The 12,019-nt window shown below is 38.6% G+C and overlaps 1 protein-coding gene across 1 annotated transcript in view; it reads left to right on the forward strand.

The window, feature by feature from the left end:
- Window positions 1-3,444, forward strand: part of LOC108674533 — a 7,470-nt gene extending 4,026 nt beyond the window's left edge. The window contains exons 2-5 of the mRNA XM_018162494.2: window positions 271-413; window positions 746-826; window positions 1,081-1,222; window positions 1,360-3,444. Coding sequence (XP_018017983.1) covers window positions 271-413; window positions 746-826; window positions 1,081-1,222; window positions 1,360-1,439 — 446 coding nt within the window. The 3' untranslated portion in view covers window positions 1,440-3,444. The remainder of the gene's footprint in view (window positions 1-270; window positions 414-745; window positions 827-1,080; window positions 1,223-1,359) is intronic.
- Window positions 3,445-12,019: the final 8,575 nt, after the last annotated feature.

The following is a 12,019-nucleotide window of genomic DNA, read 5'->3' on the forward strand; positions in this document are numbered from 1 at the left end:
GACCCACGTGTACCCATGACCCACGTGTACCCATGACCCACGTGTACCCATGACCCACGTGTACCCATGACCCACGTGTACCCATGACCCACATGTACCCATGACCCACGTGTACCCATGACCCGCGTGTACTCATGACCCTCATGTACCCATGACCCACATGTACCCATGACCCACGTGTACTCATGACCCTCATGTACCCATGACCCACGTGTACCCATGACCCGCGTGTACTCATGACCCTCATGTACCCATGACCCACATGTACAGGCGGGCGGTTAGGTGCCCCCACCATTACGGGCGCAGGTCGCGCCCTTCAGGAGGACGAGGTCGCTGAACTGCGCTGCGCCCCTGGGCCTCAACCTGACGGCGAGCCGCTGCCGCGACTAGCGTGGCTCTTGGACGGACAAGAAGTTAGAAAATATTAGGTTTAATCAATTTATCTTCAAAAAAACTTCCAAGTTACCAAAATGAATAGTTTAATTGTCGAAATTAAGCTTTTGTGTTGTTATGAATGTGCATAAATACGAAAAGTTGGACAAAGAAAAGTCATAATTTTTAAAATGTTGTCTGTTATGTCAACTTAGTGATCAGAGAAGACTAATATCAAGAAAGCTCGAAATAACTGTCAAGATGAAGGGCAATAATTGTAGAGATAATCGGAAATTGAAATATAATTATGAAATTAGTCTTGCTAATTTTTTCCTTCATTTATAATTGTAAATAATTTTCTATCGAATTCCAGGTCGGTGCGAGTGTTGTTGAACGCTACGGCGCGTTCGTAGACGCTGAGGTTGATATTCATCTTTCAGTTCCAGCATCGCAGGTAAATTGAGTGCAAGAAGTGAAAGTTTGATCAATCAACATGTAATATAAGTTGTGTGATAACATTTTCTGTTTCACTTTCAATCGCTGACGGAGACTGTTAGACTGAGACAAACAAAGATCATTAGATTGTCTGAGATAACCAAAAACTTTGCTTAAGCTTCAGTGCGTTGTCTATAGGCTGAAGATTACGTGTCTTATCTAAGATCCAAAGCTTTGGTGCGTTGTCCACCATGGTCCATGCACTTGTTGCAGGTGGTGGCAGAGGGCGGCAGCTTGCAGGTCGAGTGTCGCGTGTCTCTGGGGCCGCTGCGCAACAGCGCCGTCGTTGTGCTGCGCATGCGCCCGAGAGAAACATTCATATCTTCTGCCACGCCAGCTACTGCCATTCCAATTGGTAATTTTCATTGACATTTACTTAACAGCACATTCATTGCAATACTGAATAGCAATAGTCATCTGATTTATGCTTTAAATTTCAGATTTTACGGTTTTCGTAGAGTTGTCTAATGTGTCCATTCTCTTTTCCGACAGCAAACCTGCTTATGTTCCTGTCGATGGCCTGCGTGATAATGTCTGGGCAGCCTTGTTCTCCATGGAGCAGCCTTATATAAAAATATGTATAGAATTAACCTTGTCAGTTGGTGCATTTAACTTAAATAAAAAGTTGATGAGTTTATTTAGAAAGTTCTAGAGTCGTAATATATCTCCGAAATGTTGAAAGGAGCGCAATTTCCGGCCCATAATTATGTATCTGACGCCGAGATTGTGGCATATACCCATTATTTTGCGACATATTCTATCTGTGTTAACAGCGCCTTAGCATGATTATCAATAGTTTCACTGCGGTTAGGAGTTCAATGTTGATCGTTATTTCGAATTAGCTATCGATGAAAGATTATTGAATGATATTGGTTGTTAGTATCTGGTGCATTTATTCTGTTACAGTTCTTATATTTCATGTAATTTTTTCCGCCACACTTGGCTTACTCGGGTTTGCGCGGCACAGATTGCATATTTATTTCCTCTGTTAAGTTTTCATGATTATTTGCCGATTTGGCTCTTCATGCGATTAGCGTGATAGTGCTATCATGTGAGTATTTACCTGAATTTTATGACAAAAAGTTCTGATAATATGAAAGTAGTAAAAAAGTGAGTAGCACAAATAAAAGACTTGTATTTTGTTTTTTTTTCATTGTTGATGCAAGGAGAAGCTTTATTCAGTGTGAAGGTAGTCAAAAGTCGTATAAACTTTGCGTCGTAGTCGAACGACGCTCCGAGCTTGTTTAAAGGATGTAAGCCCTGAGTGCTTCGTAATCTCCTATTCCTGAACCTGATCTCAAATGCGAGGCATGACCGCAGTAACATCTGATCAGATTTTACGCTGCTAGAAAAATTTAACACGATGTAAATACACGAACTTCTTAGAATACTTTCCTCGTTCCTGTGTTGTCTCTGTAACTTCGAAGCAAGCGTTTTTTACTTCTACTTCAATATCTATAATTTCTTCACGTTTCTCGCTTACATAATCTCTTAATTTTACGGTTTAATATACACTCAGTAATTACATTGAATTTTCTGAAAAGCTGGACGCTTGGATATCTACACTTACTTTTTACAACCGATTGCGTTTTTTCCTTGATAGCTTCTATAATAATTAGTTGGTTACTGCATATTGTTGTGATGAGTGTAGGTCGAGTGTACTGCGTATGTATTTTTTTTTGTCCTGTGCGATGCTCTAACGTCTTTTGTTATACTATAAATATTATGTTGTACATGTTGTACATACATAAAATATTTTATCTCGCTGCTATAATATTAGCTGCTTATCATGTTATCAGTAGATTTAATTTTGTTGATTTACAGTGAAATTGGGATCATTGCCGAGTCTTCCCAAGTCAACTAATTAAAATCATCCAAAACAATTTTATTACAATAGAAACCGGAAATAAGCTAACAAGCTATAGATGCAAAAAAGCGTCCCTCCGAGTTTAAGCCATTATTAGTAAGAAAACTAAATGTCTTGTTTCAATTTTAAAGCTGTTATCACAATTTCTCTAATAATTTGTATCAATAACTGTTGAACCCCTAAAGAGACATTATAAAATTTTTAATTATATATTTTATATTTATAAATTTAGATATTTTTATTATAAAATTGGTACAAGCAACTGACGTAAAGTTGGTTTTTCATGCGAAAGTCAGAGTATAAATTTTTTTATATATGTGCTTTCTTCGTCAATTAATCAATTGAAAGACGAATTAATCATCAATCAAATATCTAACGGCAATTATGCAACGGTAGAACTATCATCAAGATTAAAAACAATAATCGCATAAGATTGCTCCACTCAATTTAAACTGCACGCTAGAATTAATGAATAATTGCTTCGCTCACCAGCTATGACGCTAGATCGTTAATTTGCTGTGAAGCCGTTGCAGTTCTACACGAAGTAAATAAAAATCTACACTTACATTTTCTAACCATCGATGCTGATCGCTTTTTTATTCAAACGCTTTAGGGGATTTATTTTTATTTAGAATCGACTGAGGCGTATTTTTAAACATGGCCTTTTGTCATCAACGAATTGCGCTTATTAAATAAATGGAAATTGAAGCAGAAAATTTGCATTTGTTTCCTTCAATGATTGAAATTTCATTGGAATGTTTGCGAAGCGTTCCTTTTTTGACTGCTAATGATCCTTAGAATGTAGTGGCATTTTTCTAGTTTTAACAGAATATTATTTTTCCAAAACTTTCAGCTGTGTGCGTAACCTGAAAATTTACAGCTGAAATCGGATTGTAATTAGTTTGCAGGCAAAGTCGGTGTTGCTAAGGTGTATTTAATCTTTAATATTGGAGAATTTTATTCTAACTAAATCGTCTTTCTTGTTGTCATACTATTTATAAAATAAGAAAACCTCAAACCGAGGTTAAACGACCTAAAAAAACAGCTCTAAAAGCAATATAAACAAAGGCCCTCATGAAAATCTCTGTAAGAAATTTCAAGGAAAATAAGTAGAGTTGGAACAAAATTGGAAAAGAGTTTAATTTAATCTTTTTCAATCCGTAAAATGAAATTAAAGTAAGCTAATATTCCGATAAGATATTAATTATAACTAAGCGCTCTCGAATTATCGGTACCCATGCTGGGCTGATGCCGCTGTGTGTACGATGCAGCTCTTAAAAGCACAGCGCTAAGCGCACAAATTTTCTGTATTACATAGTGAATAGGGCACGAATATATGCCTAACTGAGTCATATTATAACAATACATATTTTTTATTAATTCAAGCCTTTGCTCTCCACGAAAAACTCCACAATTATTCCAATATTTTTTCTGAAACAAATTGTACCCAATAACATTATCAAGTATAGGAGCCAAACCTAGTTTAGTCTGATGATCAGAAAAAATTGAATAGTCTGAGTTCGTTGCTCTGGTCCAGAATATCGCTACAATTCAATATTACTGCAATTTTATCCGTTAGTTCGTTGGAGGTTCTTCGTAACGTGTGCGGTCTGAATGCTTTGACCCCCCATGCGTCAACAGCTGTTAGCAGCAGCACCGCTGCGACGTCTGTTTTAACAACGGTTACAGCTGCTGATCCTGACAGCAATAATGACAGCTATATAGCTTTTGTCTGGGAAAACATCCGTCGGCAGATGTGTAGCGTGTGGGTTTAGATACATCTGCCATAATAACACCCCATGCACATGCCAGATTAAGAATAGGCCGGGTATTTGCGTCCAAGCGAATGCGAATGTCACCAGATATAGATTATGTTTGATTGAGGATGACGGATGTCTTCTATGGTGGTCGCCAACTAACAACGAAAATGGCTTATTATAGATCACAACTTAATACAATATTGAATGGATGAAAATTTTGATTTTCAACTCGGAATATTTTAGAAGTACGTTAGGACATTTTCTTCTCAAAGGCAAAACTTGCACTCGCCTCTTATGTTTTCTCATGGCAGCAAATGGAAAATTCAAGAGCTAATTACCAACTTTAACATAAATGAGCCTTTAAAGAAATTATCTGGGTTACGTGAAAACATTTAAACTTCGCATGATTACAGAGGCGAAGGTCCAAACGACGGTTTAATGAAATGAAAACTCCATACTGGGTCACCATGAAGTGGCTTTATTCATGCGGTACTTATACATTGCACATAATTTAAGCTTTATTTTTTATCATTACGAAGGGGACGATAATCGACGGCCCTAATTATCAAAATGACATAGGGTCGTTTTTTACCTTGATCGATGCCCGATCGACGTTCCAATTACAATCTAGCTCCATTGTTGCAATCGGTTTGTTTTTCTGCCAGCTGACACTGGCAAGAGGTTTAAAACCCATTAGGTATCCTAATGAACCGCAGCAAGAAGCTGCGACGTTTCATTGCCCATGTTGTTTCTAATGAGGTCATTACATTACCTGCTATACTCCCTGAATGCCAAGGGGGCCCTATAGGCTGCGACTCGAAGCGTCGGAGCGCGATGCGTCCACTGTACGTATATAGTGACAGCCATCACCGGGCAAAATGGAGAGATATTCAGTTCCTTTAACGTTTAAGGTGCTTATATAAAAAAGAAGAGTTTGCCGCTCGTCACATTCGTAGATCACGTACGTCGCAAGATAAACGAGCACAGCAGGTGCGAAGCTGCTGGGCGTGAACTCTTTAGTAGCTGTTGCTCAATATGCTTAGGAGCTGTTAAGAGAGTAACGCGATCAAGAGCTACCGCGGTGCTGGCTGAGATCACGCTAATGGTTTCGAGCAAGCGTACGAGATTATTTTATTTTTGATTAAATTGAATTATAATAATCCCGACTGACGGGTGAAAATAGAGTGCATGACCACGAGAAATAAACGCTCGTTTAAACATTGGGAGAAATCATACTCGAGTAAGCTTGCTCGTGAGACATAATCTAAATCAGTTGAGGCTTCAGTTAGCTTCAGTAAACTAGTCAGCGAACATCTTTCTTTTTAGTCGCTAACGAACCCCAACGCGTCACGACTCCCACGGCGCTCCTAAAAAATTCTTAATCACCACATTCACGTCTCGGGAGATGATCATTGATCATAGCGAGGGGGCGAGGGGCTTGGCAACTTATTTGCTTGCGTGTAACGAGCGGCGAGTTTGATGCAGTATGGCAAGCCACGAGCGTAGGTGGCAGCTTCCTTATACATTGACCGGTTGACACTCGCACAAAACGTTAGCTCTCAAATTATAGGAGATGGAAACGCAATTGAATTAATAGCTCTGAGTAATGAATGTTGACAGCAGAAAAAGTAGGAGCAGACGTATAATTCATATCGCACAACTTTTCGATATCTGTCTCGTGGCACAAGTAAGTTACCTGCATCTGACACGTCACGCTGACAAACTTATGTGCTGATGAACGCCAAACTTTAGCATAATGAATTTGACTCGCAGACCAGGATGTACAGCAAGGCTTTTAATTAGAGTTAAGATGCACAAAAAGTATTTGCACTTGTGCCCTGAATCGTGCATTTGATTTTCTTTAAACCAAGCTTGCCTTGAGCATGCAACGCTGCAAGTGAAATGAAGCCTTCAAGTGAACGAATGCAGTTATTTTTTAATGACTTCAGTTATTTATAGTAATTTCCTTGCAAGATTTTTCAGTGATCCCTAAAGGAAAATATTCCATGAAGAATTATGCTACTTGATAGAATTGTTATAAATCGTATTTAATTATTACTAAGATTTAGATCACGTGTGTTTATAGTTTAAAGTTTAAACAGACTGTAATAGGCTTAACTTTAGAAAATTATGAAGTAAGAAGCACATGTTCGATGTAAAACGAAAGAGATAAACTATGCCAAAAAAGAAATGTTTTACATAACTTTCCAGCATTCGGTCTATTGAACATTTTTCGTTATTTAAATTTTTCCTTTAAACTTGAATAAATCTGCTTTCTGTTTACCACTCATTTATACATGAACATGTCCTTACTATCTATAATACTTATCCACACTATTGAACATGTCCGCGCTATCTATACTACTTATACACACTATTGAACATGTCCGCACTATCTATAGTATAGATATAATATAGAGCATGTTCACTCTGCCTATACTTATTCACACTATAGAACATGACCGCGCTATCTATACTACTTATACACACTATTAAACATGTCCACTCTAGCTATACTTATTAACATTGTTGGACATGTCCGCGCTATCTATACGTATTACCATTGTTGAACATATATTCATTCTACATATACCTATCAACATTGTTGAACACGTCCGTTCTATCTACACAACATCTCAGAACGCTGCGCTGAACTGCTCTGCTCGCTCTAATGACCCACACAATCGCAACTTAGTTAGAACTCTTGCTTCGAAAAATTAAATGCAGTATACATCCGCTAAATTAACATACATATACGCTACATTTTCTGAACACTTTCATAATTTATTCAACATACATCTTATGCGTATTTTCCATATAATTTATATGTTCACATTTTTTCGTATAGGAAAAAAAATAAAATAAACAATTACTACCAAACTACATTTTTACGTTTTTGGTAACGTAAATTACGTAACTTTTACGTAATTACACCTATTTACTTAACACATTCGGAATCATCGCTCTTGTAAACCTCGTTTCTAATGGCATTGGAACCAAGTAAATAGAAAATTATCATTACTTGCAATAAATAATATGCTGTACTGCTTAACGGAAAATGAAGTTGTTTGAGTTGAGTTTTATCGATTCATTTCCTTCAACTCTAGAAGTGAACTAGCAAACATAAGCCCAGTAATCAAGCTGCTAAATTAGGCATTTTTATTATTGAAGTTCCAAAACACAACCCTGCGTGATCGTCAAAAATTATTCATCCTCTGATTCCACCAAACTGTCACTCGTCACTGTTATTCAATAGGGTGAGCTTATAGGGTGAGCTCAATAAAAAATCAAATGTGGGATCAATTCTTGAATGCCAAACTAAAAGCAGGTACTCTTCACCTCTACCAAAAACTCAATCTTGCATTTCATACTTCTATAAACTTTTATATGTTATACATTTGTCATCAATAATAAGTGCAGTGAATATCATGCTAAGTTCATGATTATTGTGACTTCAGAGCGGGTAGTTCGGAGGCATTAGCAGGCGCACCAACATCGCGAAGATGAAACTCCCACTTCGAGTCCGGCCCAGTCCGATCGACCAGCCTGTAAAGCAAACGAAAAATCAAATTTTAACGTAGAAAAAGTGATGTATTCTAAAAAAATTTAAGAAAATTATTGCAATTAATTGATGGTTGGGCTCACGTAAAACTTATATCATCATCACCGCATCACCTATTACACTTATTAAATCGTACCACTTAAAGTGAATTCTCATGCAGAATTAAAACAGTGACGCTATATAGAGCCCCTGTCAATACCCTATACATCTTAATATAAAAAATTGTGTTCGGATATTTCTTGGTTGTCTTGATAATTATCCTTTCAATTTCTGGAATTACGAAGACAATAAAAAAATTGCGTTAAGAATTTTGAAACGGATTTTTTAATTTGGAAAGCGCAGTTTTTCAACATAACGTAAAAGAGGAAATATTTCTTCAAAATTAACAGTGGAAGTTGACAAATAAATTTTTAAGTTCTTCTTTAATTACAAATCAGGAATTAAATGGAAGTTCCATCATTAATGTGTTTTGGAATGAGTCTCACTTTAATTAATACTGACAGGTTAATTAACCTGACGTCACCCGGGGTGGATAATTGTATAATCACTGCGACTTGAAAATATCTTTCTTCTTAATTTTTTTCAATCTGAATCTCTTCATCCCAAATCCATTAATTAATTTTGAACCCAAATTATGTTACTAAAAAGCCACGTTTCAACACGCATTTTGCTTGGAACTTCCGTTTAACTCCCAGTGTAAAATTAAAATGAAAGCTAAATATTGTATTTACAAATAAAACTTTCACGTATCAAATCTGAATAAGTTTTCAATCATATAATTCATATTTTAATGTTTATGTATACGCAGTGCCGAGGCTAACATGCCCGACAGCAGTTATAGTTGAATAGCTGCAGAGCATCTCGTTGAATATTACCGGCAACTACTCGCAGAAAAATCGAGAGAATTTGTCCAGCTGGAGATACAGTTCTGGCTCTTGTGTGGGGCTTTCTGACTTAGTTTAGCCCGGCAAAATTCAGTACTACACGCAAAAATTGTGTGACTATTTAGAAAATATGACCCATCAGACCCATCAATTATTTTAAATATATTAGCGCCAAACGTTTTTATTCTTCGTTGTTATGAAACTTTTCTTAGCAGTGATTGTGAAGATTATTATTTGTTAGCTAATAAAACTCGCTGACCGTCCTTTTAATATACAAATATATTTTTAGAATAATTTCTCAGCACATGCATAAGCCACTCTTGTCTAACTTTCTCCTTCGTAGCGCGGTTGGTATTTTGCACAATTTAAACTTTAGAAAAAGATAGATTGACGTATAACTAGCGCTACAAATTTTACGGCTTTTTAGGGTCGACAATGTTAACATCACAACTCATATTATTAGACTTGACTCATTTATATAGTGTATAATGTTAGACTTTTGCAAGGAAGTCCGTAAGCTGTGCATTTAACCTCGACTTGGTGCGCTGGCGAGCGACTGGTGCTCCATGCGCACCCTGATGGTGCGCGCCGCCTGCTGCTGGTGCGTACCGAGGGCAACGGTGCACGCCAGCTGCACGCTGCCGCCCGCGTCCAATACCTGCGCACCATAATTCAAAATACTAAGAATAAGATTTTACTAGATGCAGGATAGTTTAATAACTCAAAATCTATATCTTATGAATTTGTCTCATCAATCTGTCAATTCAATCTATCTTATAAATCGAGTATAACATTAGATTAGTAAATTTGAATAGTCTAAATGAAGCTCAAATAACACTAAACTGTTTGAACCTTTGAAAAATTCAATTATAAATTGAATATAATACGTAGCTGACTATCAATTTAATTTTTTTTTTCAAATTTTTTTACAAATTTAATTATATCTAAAAATAAAATAACGAAATAGTCATATATATGCGAAGGTAGCAACCAACCTGCCGGCCGTGCAGGTTAACAGACACGCCTCTGTGCCTGCCGTCCAGTGTGTGGCCGTATTTAGATACCATCCCTGGTGGTACCTTACAAATACATTATAACTCAATATATTCGACAAGTTGAAAACAATAAAACTATCATTGTTTCCATTAATCATTCGGAGCACCAAAATAACCATGTGCACACGGTATATTCTGATATTAAAAGTTTTATTATGAAAATCAACTGGTCAGAAATTCGAACTTCTCTTACTCGTGCATCATTCGTTGGGCGAAATAAAAGTGGGAACGTATCGAATTTTTAAGTAATCACTATTAAACGGATTGTTTCCTTCATTTTCTATCTTATCGTCTCCCGTAATTATCGTCTTTTCTATCTATCGTCTCCCATTTCCCATTAATATGGCAGCACTGCAGTCCTTTTCATGAACTGTGATGATATACGAAAAGTTCTATGTTCATATATTTATCTTTGAAATAATCCTATCGATGTCTATGAAATTTATGTTTTCTACAGTCATCGAGCAATCATTACTTCAATGCATCATTGGATGGTGAGTAGCGTGAACTAATACCTAGTTGGTTGCTTTATTAATTTTTTTCGTTTAGGGAACACCTTTCAAATGACTTTGTCGTCCGGTAAGACCTATATTTTCTCTCTGTATTGCCAATTTTAAAGTCCCAGTTGATTATACGTCGTCGAGAGTTGGTTTCCACCAAATCTCTCATGAAGCAATACCATATTTACTCGGCAATGTTTTGTTGTGTAACACCTCATTTAATATTATTAAAAAAAAGAACTGTATACGAATAAATGTCAGAAGACCACTGACAGAAACGACCCGTGTTAGTGTATTTAATGTTATATCTAATAAAATAAATGTGACTATTCAACACTAACCTTTACACCATCCAAGTACCAAGTTATTGTGGGGAGTGGGACGTGGGCTGAGAGGGCTTGGGGCTCACAGCCCACCGTGATGAGGTCAGTGGGTTCGTACAGCTCGCGAGATGCCTTCAGCAGCGGCGGCCTCAGACGCTCATCTGCAACAGGCATAAGCTGATGATGCTCTTGGGGCGGCAATAGCGGCCATGCGGCCATAGCGGACACAGCGGCCATATAGCGGCCATAGCGGCCATATAGCGGCCATAGCGGCCATAGCGGCCATATAGCGGCCATGCGGCCATAGCGGCCATATAGCGGCCATAGCGGCCATATAGCGGCCATAGCGGCAATAGCAGCCATAGCGGTCATAGCGGCCATATAGCGGCCATGTGGCCATAGCGGCCATAGCGGCCATATAGCGGCCATAGCGGCCATATAGCCGCCATGCGGCCATAGCGGCCATAGCGGCCATAGCGGCCATATAGCGGCCATAGCGGCCATATAGCGGCCATAGCGGCAATAGCGGCCATAGCGGCCATAGCGGCCATAGCGGCAATAGCGGCCATAGCGGCAATAGCGGCAATAGCGGACACAGCGGACACAGCGGACGTCGCGGCTATGGCAACCAAGGTGGCCGATGCGGCCAATGAGCCATCGTAGCCATAGCGGCCGAATCGGCCATAGTGCAAGAGCGGTCATAGTGTCAGAAGCGGCAATAGCGGCCATAGTCGTCACTATTGCCGTATAGCCGCCGTATATTGAATAGTAGCAATAGCGGCAACAGGGGCCATAGTGACATTAGTAGGAATAACGGCACGAGCGGCAATAGCGGCTCATGGAAGCTAAATATGATACTCCAAATAATCATGTAGTGGATGGTCATAAAATACATATGGCAGTTCCATTGAATTGTTATAGCTACTCAGAATGGCTACTAAATGACATGCAGTGGATGGTTGAATTACTCTCTTCTTACTCACTGAGTTAACCCTCCTTGAACACACCTACCCCTCACCTCACTCATCCCTCAATCACCCCTCACTCGCCACTCACTCACCACTCACTCACCCCTCGCTCATCATCGTGTGGGACACTTCCTGCAGTGTACGAAGTGTTCGTGTGAGACACTTCCTGCAGTGTACGAAGTGTTCGTGTGGGGCACTCCCTGCAGTGTACGAAGTGTTCGTGTGGGGCACTT

The sequence above is a fragment of the Hyalella azteca genome, unplaced genomic scaffold, assembly GCF_000764305.2.
Source record: "Hyalella azteca isolate HAZT.00-mixed unplaced genomic scaffold, Hazt_2.0.2 contig11104, whole genome shotgun sequence".
Taxonomy (NCBI): Eukaryota; Metazoa; Arthropoda; class Malacostraca; order Amphipoda; family Hyalellidae; genus Hyalella; species Hyalella azteca.